At 39.3% G+C, this 20,749-nt stretch overlaps 1 protein-coding gene across 1 annotated transcript in view; it reads right to left on the bottom strand.

Annotated features, from left to right (window-relative positions):
* The window catches only part of ENPP1 (ectonucleotide pyrophosphatase/phosphodiesterase 1), a 1,288,649-nt gene that overhangs the window by 42,502 nt on the left and 1,225,398 nt on the right, over positions 1-20,749 (bottom strand). Inside the window, exons 23-24 of the mRNA XM_044063702.1 lie at positions 20,467-20,599; positions 20,217-20,373 (exon numbers count right to left, since the gene is read on the bottom strand). Of these exons, the coding sequence (XP_043919637.1) occupies positions 20,217-20,373; positions 20,467-20,599 (290 nt within the window). The remainder of the gene's footprint in view (positions 1-20,216; positions 20,374-20,466; positions 20,600-20,749) is intronic.

Genomic DNA, 20,749 nt, shown 5'->3' with positions numbered 1-20,749 from the left:
ACCTGTTGATTGAGGACATGCAGTAGGTAATGGAGTCAAGAAAACCTGCTTGTAAGAAATCATGTTTTGGCAAATAGAAAATGTTTTCTAGTTGGTGCTAACAACATAACCAGCACACATTCAAGGCTAGTGTTTCTCTGGTTTTACAATATTTATGTGTTGTTATACAATGGCCTTTCTTACTTCTCTACCAAGGTTCTTTGTCAGTAATTTCATCATGTTTGCTCATGGGCCCCCTTCTTTCAATGCATCTTCATGTGAAAATATGTTTGAAAGGGGTTTTGCATAACAGACCTTAAAGAAAATGGCGGCTCCACCTTGGAATTTCAGTTTTATGTTAGGGAAGCTAATGGTCTACTGGAAAAGTTCATCAAGCTGATTTGAGATTCTTAACATGGAAAACAGTTTTACTGATTGCTGTGACCTTTACAATAAGAACATCTACATTGTAAGTTTTTATGGTGCGTCAACCCTATCTTATTTTCCACAGGGACAAGGTTTCACTGTCAACAATCCTTCTTTTATGCCTAAAGTGGTATCCAAGTTTATTTAAGCTAAACTATCCAACTCTTTGTTTTCCTTCTGGAACCCAAAACTGAGGGAGAAAGGATACTCCATACTTTGGATGTCCACAGAAAGTGAGATACTGTCTTCACAAAACAAAATTTTTCAGATGTTTGGATCACTTGTTCATTTCTTGTGAAGGTAAGAAGAAGGGTCAACCTGTGTCAAAACAGACTATTTACAAATGGTTGACTCAGGCTATTACCTTTAGTTATTCTCACCACAACAAAATTACTCCAGGCAGGGTCAAGGCCCTCTCAACCAGGGCCTTGACTTCATCTATGGCTTTTTGTAAAGGGTTGGAGTCTAAAAGTGTTCTAGAAGCAACAACTTGGTCCTCTGAATATTCTTTTACAAAGCATTACAAGCTTGCTAGAACCAATCTCCAGCTAGCGTAATCTACCCATATAGTTTAAGCTACTGTAGCAGTAATCAATATGACAAACGAGCACAGATGTGTAAGTAAACGTGCCATAATAGTAGATTTTTGAATGCTGTAATATACACTCCCTCCATCCACCCCCTTCTGTTTCTAATTTGTTGTTTTACCAGGGTGTGGACACACACACACACACACACACATACATATATATATATATATATATATATATATATATATATATATATATATATATATATATATATACACATGTATACAGTGGATATAAAAAATGCACACACCCGTGTTAAAATCTCAAGTTTTTGTGATATAAAAAAAAATGAGACTACAATAAATCATTTCAAAACTTTTCCCACCTTTAATGTGACTTATAACCTTTAGAAATGAATTGAAAAACAAACAAATCTGTTAGAGGAAAAAATATAGAAAAATAAAAAATGTACAATAAGCTGGTTGCATAAGTGTGCAGACCCTTAAACTAATACTTTGTTGAAGCATCTTTGGTTTTTTGTGGTCTCATTTTTTATATCACAAAAACCTGGCATTTTAACAGGGGTGTGTACACTTTTTATATGTATATGCTATATGGTCTCAGGGCTCAGTGTCCCTATCTCATTTAATATGAAAGCTCTGAAAGGCTTGGAACCCAAAGCTATCATTTTAGACATCTCAGCTTGAACTACCTGAAGGTTTGGATGTGTGGAAGGTGCCCTGAAGCTTTGCAATCTGGTCATCTGTTATACCCTTGGCAGGATATAACCTGTATAGCTTAGGCTAGTGCTGCACTGATCAGTCGAACATCTGCTGTTATAAGTTTACTTAAACAACTGTACTTTTCTCTCAACCTAGACACCTCACCACCATGCTAGAAAGAAAACACTGACCCAAAGATACAACAAAGTTTGCATCAAAAACATAAATCATAAACTTATGCAAAAATCAAACTCTTGCGTGCTAACCCTAACCCTGCCCCAAATCCTGACTCTGCACCTTAATTTACAAAAACTCTTTCTGCAACGCTACCACTACACAAGACATCTGGATACAGACCACATGCATTAACATCGCCCAACTACACTAAATCTGTTGTCCTTAGTTCCATACTCTAACCTAAATACACACACACTAGCACCCTCCTTCCTATGACATTGTCAACATTTGGCTAAAATTCTTGGCTACATTACAAGTAATTCATTCTGTTGACAGACTTCCTATTCAAGACAGTGAATAGCACTCATCTGCATTTGTTATGCACGTATGTGCAGGTGTGTGTGGTGTGACATATATATACACACACACACACACATATATGTGTGTATATATATATATATATATATATATATATATATATATATATATGTGTGTGTGTATGTATATATATATATATATATATATATATATATATATATATATATATATATAGTGTCTTTCGGCTTTTCCCGGTTAGGAGTCGCCACAGCAAAACTCCGGTCCGCTAATGATTGGCAGTTGATTTTTACGTGCTGAGTTGCCGGCCCTAACACACAACCTTCAACGAAGGTACGCCCATTCACGCATGTCTCCACAGAAGACAGTCTAGTTGAGAATTGAACGGGACAAAGTCTTGCTGTGAGGCGACAGTGCTACCACAGCACCACCTCCGCGGATATATATAAATATATATATATATATATATATATATATATATATATATATATATATATATATATATATACTTAGAGAGGTGCTAAATGTTAGCTACTCATCATGTTTTATTCACCTTAGCTAAAACAAATAAATATACACTGCAAAATTATTCAAAACTCTTCACATCCTTTCAGCACTTGTTAGGTTCTCCACTATTAAGCACAGTAAGAATTCTCTATATGCATAGGCATCTTTAGCCATGCAAAGCCCTCTTTACTTAACCAACGGTTATTTCTCTGTTTTGTTCTCCCTTTACATGTCTGCTCTAATATTCTTTAATGATTCATACTTTCCACATGTTAGCTCCAAAGCATGGAGGGATGAAGTCTTGACTATGACTCACATGACACTTGTTAAACAAACACAGGCAGTGAAAGAACTGGAAAAGTGAGAAAGTTGAGAAAGTGATGAGACAATACCTGCATGTGTTGGGTTGACACTCTTTTCTAGAATCCCCTGTGGAGAATGAAGATAAAAATATATGCTTATTGCTGGGGGAGGATTAGGGCCATTGAGGGTAATGTCACTGCAGAAGTGAGTGAAATCATCATACTCTTCATGTAGCATCCACAGGAATGCACAACTGCAAAGGTTGGGTTACATGGAAAAATCCTGACTGCTGCCTAAATGGCGGGCACACTGCATACATGCTATCACCCTGTAAAGGGGAAAAAATGGATGGTAACTGCGGAAGTGTTGGCTTGAAGATCAGGAGGCATGGAACTGAAAAATAAACAAAAAAAAAAGATTTATATTTTCTTCATAGGATTTCATGGTTTCCTTGACTGAGGTACAGAAGGACTTCCCTTCAAGTTATTTCTTCACTCTCCATAGCATTTGTATCCTTCTCACACTACCCTTGCTATTTCAGAGGCTGCCTGTGTCATACTTACAACTTCTTAATAAACTTACGGGTATTTCCAATCCATATTACATATCAAACTGCCTAATTCCCTCCCATGATTAACCATATGTCCCGCATCATCTTCTGTTATCGCCTCTTTTTGCTGCCATTTTTATTGAGCTAGTTATCTTTTGGATAACTAAGTTAACTGTATAGGCATTGCTTATTCCTGTCACCCAATGCTTCTGCATTACTGCCTCTTATCCTTCTGTTATACGTCACCCTTACTTCCATAGTTATACAACAATATAGGGTACTGAACTACCCAGTATGGAAAACGGTTGCTGATTTGTTCCCAATCGTAGAACAGAAAATACAAGACATCCTGGCCATGTGGCCATTTATGCCCTGCCAGTTACCACCCTCAGACCTTACCTTGCTTTTTTCAAGGAAAATAAGGCAGTGACATCAAGGGTAAATTTGTGAATACTTTTACAATTGTCTAACTGCTTTTTAAAGGAAGACAGGGTATCACATTGCTTGATCAGAAGTGGAAAGCATGTTATCAGGTACAATGGAGAATATATTTTTTGTTTTCGAAAGTATCTTTAGCAAATAGTCTTTTGTAATGATAGAACTTGTGAGATTCTTTGAAATATGTGAGTTTTGTACAGATGTATTAGGGGTGAAATTTGCACTGAATTTGTTACCTAATATATTTGTGATATCTATTGGATCTGAGTAGCTGGTTTCATATTAAATAGGTTTGGAGCAATGTTGGATATTATTTCTTAGTTTCCTGATGTAAGTAAGAAACATATGTAATTATTCTAAGCTAGCAATGTTAGTCTAAGTTCACGAGATACCGTTGTTTTCCTGATGGTATTTTAGGTACTTTTGACAATGTTTTGATGTTAACCTTTGTTTGTGGGTCTTTAGTTTGCTGTATTTTCCAAGAAACTTTTTTTTTCCCTTTAACTGGTACCTAGTTAAGTTCTAGGCTAGCTGCCTTTGGGGGTCATTTTAAGCCTATCAAATTTTCTCAAAGGTATTGCCGGCCTTAGGCATAGCCTCTCTAGCAGGGGAACTTTTCCAGCAATCTGAATAGTGTAGGTAGACCAGAATGGGGGCACCGGGTGGTGTAGGGGAGGGCGCTGTTGAGTCCTTTTGCCTAGGGCACCAGTTGACCAAAGGCCGGTCTTGCTCAACGGTAAGAAGCAAACCCTGTACTTTGTGTCTGTGAGGTAAACACCTTAACCATTATGTCAACCCCCCAACCAAAGTAGATAAACACTGTTCTATTATTCTGCAGACTATTACAGGCCTAGCCAATAACCAGTGGCAAGAACCAAACCTAGTACCTTACATCTGTGACGTAAAGACCGTAACCATTATACCAACCCATCTGTGCATTGTTAATTTATGCATGTGGACCACCAGGATATTTTGATCTTGAATATCCCATTTTGCTTGATTCTGTTAGCTGACAGTAGAATTTATTTGCATAACTACTAACTATATCATATTTGGGGGGTTAGTTATGCTTGAATTTTGAAACTTCATCATATAATTGGAGGAGGACAGTATATCTGTAGTCATTGAATACTGTAATATTTACATCTGGTGGTTTGGAGATTTTGAAGGAGGTTACCAGTCTCTATGGTCATACTTAACTGGAGAGGATATGCTAGTGTGTTGATGTATATAGATACTGTTTGTATACGGACCAGGTCAAGAAATTTTTGTGGATTCTATGACTATGTCGTCTAGGGAATTTTTGAGTTTTTGTTTGTGAAATTAAGGATTTTTTGGGAATAACTTACATTCGTGTTATAAGCATCCCAGTTTATCAAGGAATAATTAAAGTCTTCTAGGATGATGGGGTTCCTATATATCTGAAGTTCCTTTAGTATATTTAGGAATCAAACATGGTTCTCAGGGAGCATTGAAGGGGTTCTTGTAATCAGATATGACCTTATAATTGGTTTTATTTAGTGTGAGTTGCATCTCAGTAAGTTTGGTTTGTGGGTCTCTAGGAATCATCCTCAAGGAAACGTAGTCTTTATCAGGTATGGATACTCTACCGCAGTTCCCAACTGATCTAAAGGCATGAAAGGCTCAAAATTCTAGTACAGAGGAAACACTTTTTGCACTTTTAAACCAAGTTTTAGTAATAACGTACACATGAATGAGCACCAAATGCAGGAGGGAGTCAAGGTTAGGCAATGTGTTATTTCGACTCCTGACATTGAGCAGCACCACATTGCTAATGTCTGGTGCTTGATGTCTTTTGAAGAAAACACAATACATACACAGAGTCTGTGGACACTGCTAACCTGTTAACTGACAGCTTCTGTGAAAACTTCACTCGCCTGTCCCTGCCACACTTACCCCAAGACATCCCCTACCACCTGTCCTCTACCTTGCATCTCTAAAGAGTAGGTCGTGAACGCCCTCTTTAAGGTAAAAAACACAGCATCCATGGGACCTGATAAGATCCCAGGCTGCATTCTACATGGGCTCAAGAAGAATTAACAATGTCATTGGGTACTCTTTTCAATCATAGTCTAAGCACTGGCTTTATCCCAGCTGAATGGAAAATGGCCACCGTTATCCACTTTCACAAAGGTGGTGCTTCCACTGACCCCAGGGACTAGAGACATATTAGCCTGATTAGCATTATCTGCAAGGCCATGGACAGAATCATAATGGACCTTATCAACAAAGATATTGGTAACCTCCAAACACTTGATCCTACTCAATTTGGATTTGTCAAAGGGAGATCATGCCTGTTAAATCTGGTGGACTTCTTCGAGACAGTCACCAAGGCCCTTGATGAGGGGAAATCTGTGCATAATGCCTACCTAGACTTAGCCAAGGCTTTTGACACTATTCTCCACTGACAATCTCATGCAGATAGGTATCAACCCATATATCATTAGATGGGTCATTAATTGTCTCACTGACAGAACCCATATAGTCGAAATAGGGGAATCCACTTCCAAAAGTAGACCTGTAACCAGTCTTTTTCCACAGGGATCAGTCTTGGGACCGCTACTGTTTGGAATTTACTTTTCAGAAGTGCAAGCTAAAACTAAAGATCTGTGGGTGACAAGGTTTGCTGATGACTGCAAACTGGGAGTGGTCATAGAACGTCCAAACAATCATCCTACAAGAGGGTCTTACACAAACAAATCACTGGTGTCAAAGTCATGGCCTTAGAGTGATGTTCCTGCTAACTACCACATCAATAACAGCACCCTAAATATGCACTCAGTGGTGACAGATCTGGACACCCATGTTGACAGCAAACTTACCTTTGATCACCATGTTGCCACAGTGTTAAGACGGGCATTCTAAATTGCTCATCTCATAACTAAGGCCATTGCCTCCAGGAAAAAAAGAAGTTATAACCTCCCTGCACTCTTCCCTCATCAGGCCAATAACTGAGTACAATGCCCCTTTTGGTATGTACCTTTCCAAGCACCTGCAGCAACAGGAGAGACCACAAAGGTTCCTCACAAGGAAGATTCAAGGTCTCCAGCATCTGTCCTATGAGGTTCATCTAAAATCACTGTCACTTTATTCTGTTTCATACAGGCAACTCAGGGGCAATCTCTATAAGGCAACCTTTGACTCTGCTTTACAGGAAATGCTGCATATCTGTAAGTCAAATGGTACACGGGTTACTCACTCTAATGGCCTTAACCTGGTATGTGACATTAATAGAACCTGCTGGAGGGACAGATTTGTCTCCCAGAGGTTACCACACCTTTGGAACAGACTCTCACTTCATGTCTAGCAGAGCAACTCATTGGCCCTCTTCAAACACAATCTGGATGATTGGATGGGTAACCGTAAATTCACCCCAGGGGTTCCACCTATGTCCTTCTTAGACAGGGGTGATAGGTGCTGATCATGGAAATAAGGATAAAACTTGGTTAGGCTTGTAAGCACCCTAGGGTCCTTAGCCTAATAACCTGCTATGACCTATGACCCTATACAATACAGACAAAAATGAAAAGAGCAGCTCAACACTGACCTTAAGGACAGTACAGTAAATGATCATTCCTGCAGACTTCTCAACCTGGAAACATCAAAAATCTGGACAAAGGCCCATGAAGAATAGGTACAACTGGCCAAAAATCTGCATGCTGATTAACATAACATTTACATACACAATTATGTAACCCCACTCACTCCAGTGGAATTGTGGGATACCAACAAACATTCAAACACAAACTGAAGAACAGACAAAATATTAAACACACAATATAACCAGAACAATGGTAGTTTATTGATATCAACATTTGAAATTGTATCAAACTTTGAACTTGTGTAAAAAACTAAAACACAATTTTCTTTTATAAAAATAAACTCTCAAAGAACCACAGAGATCGTGACTGGAGCATGAATGGTTAGACTTAATGGCTAATAGTAAATTAAGCAATAACCCATGCCTGGGTGTGGGTAATGCTGGATTTACCCACGGTTGGTATGGTTTGGTCACGAGGGAAAAGCCCGAGTGGCCAAACAAAGACAACCATGGGTAAATCCAGCATTACCCACAGCCAGACGTGAGTCATTGCTATTATACAATGACATTATTTAAGAAAAAAAATACTTACTTTTCTTAAATAATGGCATTGTATAATGCCTCCGTGCTGCCCTTCCGCAGCTGTCCGGTATTCTGCGGCAGTTCTGATGTATTGCACATGCGTATGCTTACGCAGTGCATCAGAGCTGTGTGTGGAAGCAATGGAGAAAGGAAGATCTCCGTTGCTTTTTTAAAGGTGTTAAAAGAGTTTAACATAGCGAGACAGCTTTAAAAAAAGCAACTGAAAAAGGAAGATCTCCGTTGCTTTTTTTAAAGCTATCTCACTATGTTAAACCCGTTTAATAAAGCGAGATTACAGCAATGGAGATCTTCCGTTCTCCGTTGCTGTCTAACATAGGTTCATAGGTAGGTACTAGGCTATTGGCCCTGGGGCCTATACAAGCCCAGCCAAAAAGGTACCCTGGCTTTTGCCACCCAAGAAGATTATTTTCCTGTGCCACTATCGAGCAAAGCCACAGAGGTGATCCCCGGGGTGAATTTCCTATTTCCCATCCAATCATCAAGATTTTTCTTGGAGTGCTAATGAGGAGCTTTGTTTGATACAGATAGGTAGTTTATTCCAGAGTATGGGAAGTCTCTGGGACAGGAATCTATCCCTCCGGCATGTTCTGTTTATTGTGGTGACAAGATTTAGGTCCCCAGAGGGTGTAGCTCAGAGGGATTGGGATTTCTTTAAGTGGAGCATGTTTGACATAGCTTTGTATGTTAGGCAGAGATCACCTCTGAGTAGGCGATATGCGACGGAGTAAAGCTGGAGTTTTTTGAGACGGTCTGCGTAGGGCATCTGTTTGAGGCCAGTAATCCTCTTTGTGAGGTATTTCTGCAGCCTTTCAAAAAAAAAAAAGACTTATACTAATGGAAAAAGTCCGGGAGACCGGACCTTTTTCCATTAGTATAAGTCTGATTTACAACGAACATGCTGACCAATCAGCATGCACGTTTTGGAATATTAATGGGAGTCATTGTATAATACTAGATTCTTAACAGCACATTTAAAATTTAAAGTTCTAAAATTCAGCATCAACTGTTTCAGTTCTATCAGAACCTTTAGAATGAGAGTCATCACTTTTACACAAGGTTCCCCTTTGTATACTTGCAACACTGAAATGCAAACTATCCATTTCCTCCTGTCTCTCAGAAATATCCTGATGCAAAGTATTCCCATTCAACTGCTAACTGCGATAACCAAACTGTAACACAAAGCTGAGAATCTGGAATTGTGACTACCAACCATGGGAATGTAAAGAAGATAACAGTCGAGGATCTTGGTGAATGGAAAAATAGTGTAAGCATGGAGTGCTTGCGGAATATAATGACAACTATGTTGGGGGGATGGAAAATGGACTGAGGTGGGCTACAAAGGTACAGAGAAAGAAAAAGGTGGTATGGTTGGTGTGAGAAAAGAAGACAGCTATTGTGAACAAAGGGAAAAATGCAAAGAATTGGAGGAACAAACAGGAGGAAAAATGGGTCACTTGTGGAGACGCCAGTAACAAATTAGCAAAATCCTGACAGATGTTCAAGGAAAAAATGGATAAGAGGCTGGTAGTAGGCATAAAATAAGAAAATAAGGAGGCATTCTTCAGGAATATTAGAGATACAAAAATCTGTGAGGTAAAATTGATGAACCGCTACAGAAAGTTTCAAAGTCTAAGGAGGCCAGGGAATGAGGTAAAGAATATTATATTAATGCTCTTCACTGGAATTTACAGCCTGAGTTTACAGGACATGTGAGGGAGACGGGTGAGATAAGCTAATCATGGTAGCACAGGTGAAGTGATTTAATCACCAACAGAGAATAATGCAGAAACATCTGATGGAAAGCTCTCAGGTTCAACCAAACAGTTACTGGAATTCTCTTTTAGTAGAGATCATTAACAGGCCTCTAAGAGAATGGAAAGTCACAGTCATACTTCTCAATCTCTTAGAGCAATAAATCTGGACAAAGTCACAAATAATGGGGGCAACAGTGACACTTTTTAAAAATTGCTGTTCCAAACATAGAATGTTGAGGGAATAACAGATTTTGCATAGCATGAATTTTCTGAAGAATGACGTCTGAAAATCAAATGTTATGTCTGCTGCCATTATCTTCTGACTTCATTCAAAGATCTGTCACTGATTTGCCAAAAAAACTACAATTTTATGACAAACAAACCAAAAATATGACATAAATCTGGGCATTCTGCAACTATATGGACAGTTAAGAGCTATGCTAGTCAAGTTTTTTTTTTTTAATTCTTTTACCTGGAGCTGGAGGATTGGGAGGAAGTTGAGTGGCAGCCAGAGATAAATTTTCTCATCCTCTCCACCTGTGACTCATCCTGAATTGATCCTGAGTCTGGAATTCGTGGGATTGCAAGATGCTGGCTGGGCAGAGCAGTTCTGGTCCTGACTCTGCTGCTGTACTGCTGCTATACTGCACTTAACTTTCTGCAATGCACAGTGCACTAAGTACATTAGTACGGACTTGGTTGGCTGCTTCTTCTTGGCTTGGCTCAGTCGTGAGTCGGACATGTTAACTAACTTAAATATTAAACCAGCACAGCTCGAGCCTCCAAATTCCACTCTGTTCAACGCTTTAATCGATGTGCAAACATACATAGAGGTAAACAAAGAGGCACACAGCCTTCAGACGAATTCTGACAGGCTGGCAGTCTGCCTCATGAAGCTCACACATGCCCTTGCATGTGATGATGTCAGCAACAACTTCAACAAAAAAAAAAAAAAAAAATGAAAAAAAAGGGAAGTGAAGGGGCCACTTGGGAATTCATGGTTCATAGGTTGGTACTAGGCTATCGGCCCTAGGGCCTATACAAGCCTAGCCATAACAATTCCCTGGCTATTTCATCCCACACTATTTACTTCCCGGACCCCTGTCTAGCAGGGCGACTGACATGATCCCCAGGGTGCATTTCCTTTCTCCCATTATTTTGCCCCATTGGTGCTCCATTATTTTGCCCTCAAACCAGTAAATACCAAGGAATTCTGTATGGTTGACAGGTATGCTTTCCTATATTTCCTGGATGTAAAATGGAGTCAAAGAGACTGGTTTGGTTTTAGCTTGTGCACTGAAGTTTCAGCTTCCAAGAGTTTTAGAACAGGCTATAAAAATATGATATACTTCTTGAAGACTGGTTTAGTCGAGGCGCTAAAGAAGAATAAACAATTTTTGGATCCTGTTTGCTTGTGGTATTCTACTATTTGGTGGTTCTGTATAAAAATATGATAATCAGCAATTCTAAAACACACACACACACACACACACACACACACACACACACACACACACACACACACACCATTCCCCAGCACTTATGTCTTTCCATCCCCAACCTTCCACATAGTTTTTTGCATGGTGGTGGTAGAAAGGCTGGTGTGGCAGTCATGAAGGAAGAGGTCTCTCTCCTGACAGACCTGAGACAGTTTGCACTGTGGATGGATGAATGTCACCTATGATGTAATGTAAAAAAAAGTGCAAAGTCATGTGTCACTGGAAATGTAATCTTAGTGGGGTGAACCTATACAAACAGTAGAGGAAAAATATCTGGAGGTAATAATTCCCCTTATGCTGACTGTTGTTATGTAGTTTGAAGAGGTGGCCATGAAGATTGATAGAGAACTGGGATACACAGTGCAGGGAGTGCATTCTAAAACGCTAAGGTCATCTGTCCACTGTACTGTATGCAATTCTGGAGGTCACACAAAGGAAGTAAAATTAGGCATGTAGAAATTATGCTACAAAAATTCACAAAAATAAACAGGGGGGGGGACCAATGTCCAGGTAAAGTCATAGTCATAGAAAGTTGGGCACATTCACATCAAAATTGAGAAGGCAAAGGAAAGTGTATACGATCGAGACACTCCTTACTGTATGAAGGCACATGGCAGGGAAATAAATGAAGAGGACAGCGGATGAGTAGCAGACACAGATGGCAAATGAAAGGGAAGTAATTCAAGCTAGACTTAGAAGTATTAGTTCATGGAGGAGGTGGCAGGGCCTTGGAATCTACAGACACAGTACAGCATAACTCAATGGAGGAATTCAAAGCTGCTTAGAAAGGAACAACAAATAGGTGAAGCAAGGGTGAGGAGAAGCAGCTGAATATGGTACAGCTGCAAAAATCCAGGAAATTTGAGATACCACATGATTTCATCAGCTGGCATATACATATGGTCATATACACATCTTATAAAAAGTCCTAAGCTAAGCTGCTATGCAAATAAGTTCTACGATGATAAGGGAGCTGTACATACATCGACCTATCACTGGCTCAACTGCTCCCACTCTTATTAAGTTTATCTATGCAGTAAGGAACAGTTGCACGTATCAGACTCTATCTATCTATCTATCTATCTGTCTATCTATGTCTGTCTGTCTATTTACTTATTTTAACTGGTAAGTGAACTAGTCTGAAGACTTTTTTTCATTCAGATTAAAAAACCTGGGATTTCCAAAACCAAATCGTCTTACCTCCCCTTCTGATTTCTGGAGGAGGTGATTTGAGGAGCAGAGAATTTGATCCCTATGGCAGAAAGAGGTTTGCATACTTCTGACTTCTGGAGATAGTTTCTTTGACTTTGAGACCAAGCAAAGGTTCATCCATCATATGGGGTAATAATAAAGGATGTTTTGAAATATTCCACAAAATTGCAAGGCTGCATACAGGTGTGCCTTTTGATGGAAATGCCTGTACCTGCTGCTCCAGCCACACCTTTTGCAGCATTAGAAATAAGGCACAAAGACAATGGAAAGTAATTAGAAGGTATCCAGCTGTGAATCAATAGCCTTCCTTTGATCCACAGATAAGGTCCCTGGAGCACAACTGGTGATCTCCTTTGTCAAATCCCTTTGGAAGTGAGTAAAACGTGCCAGGTAATTCAGAGCGCTCACTGAAAAGGAAGATGAGGTGCATACACACTTCCTAAATCTGTCCAATGCATGTGACTCCCTGTTAGGTAGATGGACAGAGGAGTTCTCCACAAGCTCCTTCTTAGTTACCACTGCCACTACAATGGAATCTACTGTGGGACCCTTGCTTCAATAATGTCTTATTTAGGAGATACTAAAACCTTATCTGGTTTCTTGGGGACAGGTTCAGCTGTGCTTGGTTCCTTCCATTCCCAGGACGAGATCAGATCTATCATCTCATTGGGGGGGGGGGGTACCCAAGAAGTAGATGGGTTAGAACCAAAAGCTTCAAGAAACACTGATTTCTCCAGAGAAGGACCTTGGGAAAACCAGACCCTTTCTACATAAGAAGTTTGAGAATCTCTCTCTCACTGTCTCTCCGAGGAAAATATCCTCGGGGGGGGGGGGCTGGATCTAGGAGAACCTTCTTCTTCATCAAAATCAGTGTCAGTGATTGGGGATTCATTGGGGAAATCTGTCTCCACTTACACTTTCTGGTGAACTTTTGATGTAGGATATTCAGGAAAGGACTTGAAACTTGGAAACAGGTACAGTTCTTTTGAGAGAACAGGTTCAAACCTTTCAGAAATTGGTTGTCCCAACTGGACCAGGATAGCGGGCTTTGGACCCTGGGAAAGCCTCTGAGTATGGGTTGGATCTGGCTCTGAGAGGGCAGATCTCTCTCTAGACTGACAAATTACTTTCTTGAAAGCCTCAAACATCAAACTACAGATGGATCCAGGGAACGCTGGTGCAGGAGCCAAAACCCCCAAAGATGGCTCAACCCTGGAAGCCATTCAGCTGTGATGTAATGCTGACACCAGAGTTGAACTATCAAGCACCAATGCCCCTAAAGGAAGGAAAGGATCCGAAGACCTCAGAACCCATCCTGTCACAGTCAGCACTGGCAGCACAGTTCCGAGACTTAGACAGTTCCAACTGTACAGGAGCCGACCTTGTAAAGAAGTTATTCGGATCGCGAAAGAGTTTAATCTTGGCTCTGATGCAGACCTACTCTGAGTGAGGGTCAGATCCAAGGATTCTGATCTGAGAAGTCTGAGCAGAGAATGAGCCATTAAAGACTTGAGGGGAAGAGATATTCCTTCTAGATTTGACAGTGGTCAGCACTGGAAGTATCCCATCTAGATCTGGGTCCAAAGGAAATGCCTCATCATCCTGTCCATGTCAGCTTTGGTGATGCTCAGAGAGGATCTAGCTGATCTCAAAGAAGCAGATGAGGGATACTAGATACTGAGGTCTATCTTGTAGATAGGAGACTGGAGCCTAGGGGTAACAGGCTCCAGTGAAAAAGTGGGTGGCATTATAGATCTGAAAACAGCACTGACTCTGAAGATTTAGAGATCTTTGCTGAAAGAGCTGACAAGGGTGTCGGATCCACAGAACTTTTTTTTGAAGTTTTAGATTTGTCTTTCTGTGTTTGTACTTGTCTCTCCCTGGACTTGTCTGTCTTCTTGGAGGATGAAGAAGAAGCAACTACAGATGTCCCCAAAGCTAATGAGGGCTTTTCTTCTATGGTGGGCTAAAGAAGACCCTTTAGAATAAGCTTATTCCTCCTTTCAACTAAGGCTCTTTGTCCAAAGGCTTCACAAATTGAACATGCCACATCTAAATGAGAAGGTCCAAAGCAATAAAAGTACATCTTGTGTGCATCTGAATTAAGTACCTTGTAAAAACAAGCTATGCACTTCTTAAAGCCATATGGCTTATCCGACATTCTGACCACAGTGAAATATTAATGGAAGAAATAAATAAGTTGAATGACTTTTTTTTTTTAATATGTGTACATGGATCTTCTTCAAAATCCAGATGCTCATATAACCAACTTTAATTTATGCGAGACAAAAATAGTGAAAGATGAAATACCTGAACTGCGAAATTCTCCGAGGGTAAGTAAACACTTGCCCAAACGAAACACACACACACCGAAGTAAGTAAAACACAACTAAGTATATATACCAACTCCAGGATCGCACTACAATGGAGGAAAGGGCATGTTGAGCAACTGTTTACTTACTCTGGAAAAATTTTGCCATTTAGGTATTTCATCTTTCGCTATTTTCTTCTTGCATAAATGAACGTTGGTTATATGGGAGTCGGGATTTTGAAGTAGACCAGTCTGTATGTATGTATGTATATATGTGTATGTATATATATATATATATATATATATATATATATATATATATATATATATATATGTGTGTGTGTGTGTGTGTATACATATATATATATATATATATATATATATATATATATATATATATATATATATATATATATAGATATATATATATATATAAATATATGGTATATATATAGATATATATATATATATATAAATATATGGTTTCACTTCACAGTCTCAAAATACTGAAATCTCGAATTTCAGAATCTCGAGATGAAAGTGTCGAAAGTGCAGTTGCCTGAAACTCATATGACCGAATGTGGAAATGTTGAATCTGCAGTTGTGGTGGTGTGCTATGTGATGTGTGGTTTACTGTGTCTGTAAAGTGTGGTGTGCTATGGGATATAACGATGGCTGCCGATGTGTGGTTATAGCTGGAGATTTAGGCAAGTGTTTTTTTTTAAGGGTTTTGGGTAGGGATTTGAGAGTTTTAGGTGTAGATTAGAGTAGGTACGTAAGAGTATGAGTGTGTAATTGTTGAAAGTGGTGATGTTTGTACATATATAATGTGTGTTTGTGCAACAGGAATGTGGACTGTGTAGCAATGAGTTTAGTGTCTTTTTCTTTTTAGTGCAACCTCAGAGTTTGTATATATAAGTAGCAGTGGTGTGGGGGGCATAGCCCCCCACAAGGGGGGTGCTGGGGGGCTCCCCCCCCCGCTTATATGTAGGTTAGGTGGGTTTGATTTGTATTTTTGTCTGTGTGTGTATTTTGTTGATTTGTTGTAGTGTGGGGAGGAAAGTGTATGCGTGCTTGCTTGTGTGGTAGAGGGTTTACTTTAAATCAGAGTATCACATACTGAAAGTTCGATATTCTGAAGTTTCAGTATTGTGATGTTCGATTTTATGGGGTTGCGTGATTTTGTGGTTTCTGTACTTTAGTCTTGAGATACTGAAATTTGTGATTTCAGTATTTCAAGATTGAAAGAACACTAAAGAAAGAGATACTCTACAAAAAATACAACAGTAAAATAGGATAAGGAAGAGAGTTTTTTTTTTTTTTTGCATGTAGAAAACCCCGGATGAAAAAGTGGGGAAAAGACAGAGGAAAGTATAATAATGATTAAAAGATGAAAATATGGAAGTAAAAAGGTACTCATCAAACAGAAGCTCTGTTTATAAAACATTATTCCTCCTGAGCACCAAGCTCTTATGGCGGCAAACGAGATTTGAGGTGGCTCGCTGTTCTCACAATTATTATGGGTAGGGGAAGTGGACTTAGAATTGTATCCAAAGCTTTGAAGTGGCCACAGCAGGATCCAACATCAGATCAATGGTTCATTTGATATATTTTTGGAATATCAAAGAGCGATGGTGCTGTTTGGAGACTAATGCTGGAAAACTGAAGTGTACATCTGAGTACCAGCATTTTGAAGATAAAATAAATCATGAGCCAAGGGGGGTTAGGTTTTAAAGAATTTCAGTCACCAAGAAGAGATCAGCAAAAGTTGATACAGTCAAATGTCGCAGAAGTGGTAAATAGTTTGAAAGTACTACGGACTGAAGTGTGGAATCTTACTACACTGTTTGCTGTTTTAGCATACCTGAAACACTTGGAAGTGGTTGGGGTGTGGAGATGCAGTGTTCCTGCACAATTAACACAATGGAGAGATATATTCCTCACCCAGCACCTCCACATTGTCTAGAATAAACTTACTCAGCAGGTTAAGCAAAGTAATTCAATATCCTCTTATAAATAAAACCCAGATGACTGAATGGGTATTCCTAAATTTACCTTGGGACATCCTCTCTTTCTTTGTGAAAGAAGGTAAAGCCTGAGGATGAGTGCTGGCAAGAGGTATGTGGACATCAGACTAAAACAGCCTTGAAACGTCTATCAGTCCAATGAATCCTACCATTCAAGAAGAAGACACAGGCCTGATGAATGTTAAATATTAGAGATTCAGAACATTGTAACGGAGACAGCAAAACAAGATAGGCAAGTAGAACACTAACTGACTGGAATGGAGGATAAGGTTAGGAGACAAAAACAAAAATTGTTTGGAGTTTTGGAAGGTGAAGAAGGGACAAACTTAACACTCTGTGTGAAAATTAAAATGGTGGTATGGGCCAGCATTACAAAAGACTCACTGAAGATTGTGGTGGTGAAGCATTTGTCAATGCCAGAGACAGACATTATATATGGGAATCCTGGGAAAATAAGACAAGTTTCTAAAAGGGCAGGAGTTTTGTCAGTTACACCATCCTTTTACAATGTTATCAGTGGCTGGATGAATTGTAAGAGTTAAACATGACTACTCTGAAGTGGCACAGAAAAATCATTTGTAATCTGTAGCAACAATAAAAGAATGTAGGTATAAATATTTAAAATACAAACTACCATTTCTTGCAGCTTTATAAGTATTTTGGATGGATGGGGTCCTAATTTTCAAAAACCCAGACAAAAATTGCAAAAGCAATTAGAATTGAGATTATCACAGTTAAAGATGAGCAAAAGGATATAAAACACTAGCAGACTGAAAAACATGCACCACTGGAGAAAGAGAACATCAGTGGGAAGAGATCATGAATGGAAAATAAAAAAATGTTTATGTGAACAGTCTGTGTAACACAATGGCTTGAAACACATAATAGGTCTACCTTAGGTAAATTCAACAATGTATTCAAGTCGGGTAGTATAATGACCCAGTGAAGTACTGAAAGTCCCCACGGTCATGTTATGGAATTGATTTAGTGAATCCATTTAAGTGATCTGCTACCATCACTGAAAACGTCTTGTGCCCCATGGCTTTAACTAACTGCTGTACAATTCCCAGATTGGTCAGAAGTTATCCTAAATGGGACCACCCACTCCAACCCAACAACAACTTTGCCAACATACTATCAAACAACTTTGGTGCAAATTTCACCACTGAAACATCTATCCAAACTCAACACATCTCAAAATCCATTACATCTTCTATTATCACCAGCGAACATGTTCTGAAGGTGCTTTCAAAGACCAAAAATACTTCCTCCATGGGACCTGACAATGTATCCAGATGCTTAAAAAACAGCATCCATGAATATATTCTACCTTCTTATCTGTTTGAGCTGCTGTTCTGTGCAGTACTAAGGACAAGACATACAAGTAGTTTCTGAGACCAACATTCGCTACAAACTGCATAAGTGCACATGTCACAGGCACAGCAAGTGATGGCTAATATAGGATCTACCTAACATAACGCACAAGATGCATCATTAACCTAGAGAAAAATTGGTAATCACAGGTAAAAATATTGTAGTAGAATACTAGGTTATTTACCCAAGGGTCCTTTTTCAGCTTAGCCATGCTTCTTAATAACCTTAGAATGGTGTTGGTTCCCAAGGGTTTTGTGAGGGTATGTATACTTGGGCATGGGTGGCTGAGCATTTACAAGCTTCCTCACTCTAACAGAGGCACAGGTGCCAGACAAGGTGCATACTTATGGTTCCCCATCTCTGACAGAAGTTTCACCTGAGTAAGTGTAGAGATTAACTCTTTCTCATGGATAGGAAGCCTGTTCCAGAGAAAGGGGAGTTAAGTTATATGCCACGCAAGGTTTAGGCCCCTGGATCGGGAGTTCCTGATACTATTTGTTTTACCGATGTACAAAAGCTCCATTAGGACTAGATTGGAGGATGTTTTATAGACAAGGCATACATTGCCTCTCACCAGCCTATAGGAGACAGAATATAAGTACAAGGCTTTGAAGTGGTCCACATAGGACTTGTTTTCCATACATTTTCCATATCATGTATTCTTTTTTGTGACAAATCTCTATAGACACAACAGTTGTTGTATATGCCTGGCCGCGGTATTGTACTCAATGACTGATTTTATAAGATGCAGAGTACAACAAAAGGATGACATGTTTGGATCCAGATACCATATCCCTGCATATAAACTGTGCAATATGGAATGGTTTCTTCATTACAGTAGACACATGATGGTCAAGTGACAATTCATTGTTTATGTGCATTCTCAAATTTCTGACTATAGAGTCTACTCTTAGGAATGTATTGTCAAAACAGTAGTTTGCTATGGTGGCTGTCTTTTTTAAAGATACTATGATGCACTTTTTGGCATTGAGTTTTAGACCATGTTACTGGTCCCAGTTATTAGTCTGTGTTAGACTTCTTGGCAGATACTCGTGTCTTAGAAGGATTCACTGACTGTATTCAATTTGCAGTCATCTGCAGACATGGTTAGCCACAGGCCCTGGACATTAGCCTTGACATCACAGAAGTAGATGAGAAACAGGAGTGGCCACAGCACTGAAAACTGAGGTACCTCACCAGTAACTAGCCTTGTTTGGAGACAGTTTATCCTATTCTAACTTCTTGGGTCTTGTCTGTAAGCCAGCTGACTATCCAGTGGGTGATGTAGAGGTTTACATTTAGTTTAGTGAGCTTTTCTATAATGCTCATGAGGGTTATTTTCTCAAATGCCTTGGCCAGGTCAAGATAGGCAGTGCAGATCATTTTGCCCTTGTCCACTGTTTTGTTGACCTTCTCAAAGAGGTCTACCAGACTGAGTAGGCAAGACCTGCCTTTGACAACCTGAACCGATTTAGGTCCAAGATTTGTCGGTTACCTATGTCATCATTTAGGATATCCATGATTATTCTCTCCATAGGTTTGCATATCAGGCTTTTGGGCTGATAATTCCCCATGTTCTGCTTGATTTCATACCACTGAATTTACTACCAGCCTTGAGATGTCAAAATTACCACATCCTTTGGGTCTACAAACTAAATGTGCAGTTATTTTTCTTTTGCAGTAGAATAACTAGAAATTATGTCATTGCTCACTTAAAAGTTAATACTTATAAATGTTTGTTTTGAAACTCATGCATTACTGTAAGTTATAATTAATGGGGGGGATTTGCTGTATTTCTAAGTAAGGTTATTTCAGTATGCTTTTTATCTATATCATTAGAAATGATTGGAGTGTACTTTTCATACATGACTGGAATTAGCATAATACAGAAATAGGTACTACTCACGGCACAGCTTTCACTGTTGTCTGCTCTGTGAGGAATGATGAAGGATGTCACATCCAAGGAGCCAGTGCAGTCTGTGGGAGTCATTGAAGCATTTCTGCAGCTGGTAAGCACTACAAAATAGTGTGTTGGAAGTAAACCAGCACCGCCACTTGCATTCCTGGAATGAAAAATTCATACATTAAGATCACACCAAATGTATGGGTAGTGAAACCACAACCCGGTATTAAATAAAGACTCAAGTTTTAAGTACCGTGTGATGTCTTCTACTGAATCAAAATGCCCATCATAGTCTCTGTCAAACACAGGACCAGTAATCACATTAATGCCATTTCGTTCAGCAGCGTACTTTGGCAAGAGTTCCTTATTGAAATAATTCCATATACCTGAAATGGAAGAAGGAAGTACTTGTTAATAGTGATATCTGTAGAGAAGAGCAGAATCAGTCACTGCAGGTTTGTACAATTCTCTGATACCTTTCATCTTCTTCTTTACACATTAAAACACAATCATTTTAATATCCTGGACCACAACAA

This window comes from Protopterus annectens, chromosome 1.part0 (assembly GCF_019279795.1).
Source record: "Protopterus annectens isolate FY-2018-M chromosome 1.part0, PAN1.0, whole genome shotgun sequence".
Taxonomy (NCBI): domain Eukaryota; kingdom Metazoa; phylum Chordata; order Ceratodontiformes; family Protopteridae; genus Protopterus; species Protopterus annectens.
Note: the sequence above shows the minus strand (reverse complement) of the source record. Positions and strands in the feature narration are given on the sequence as shown.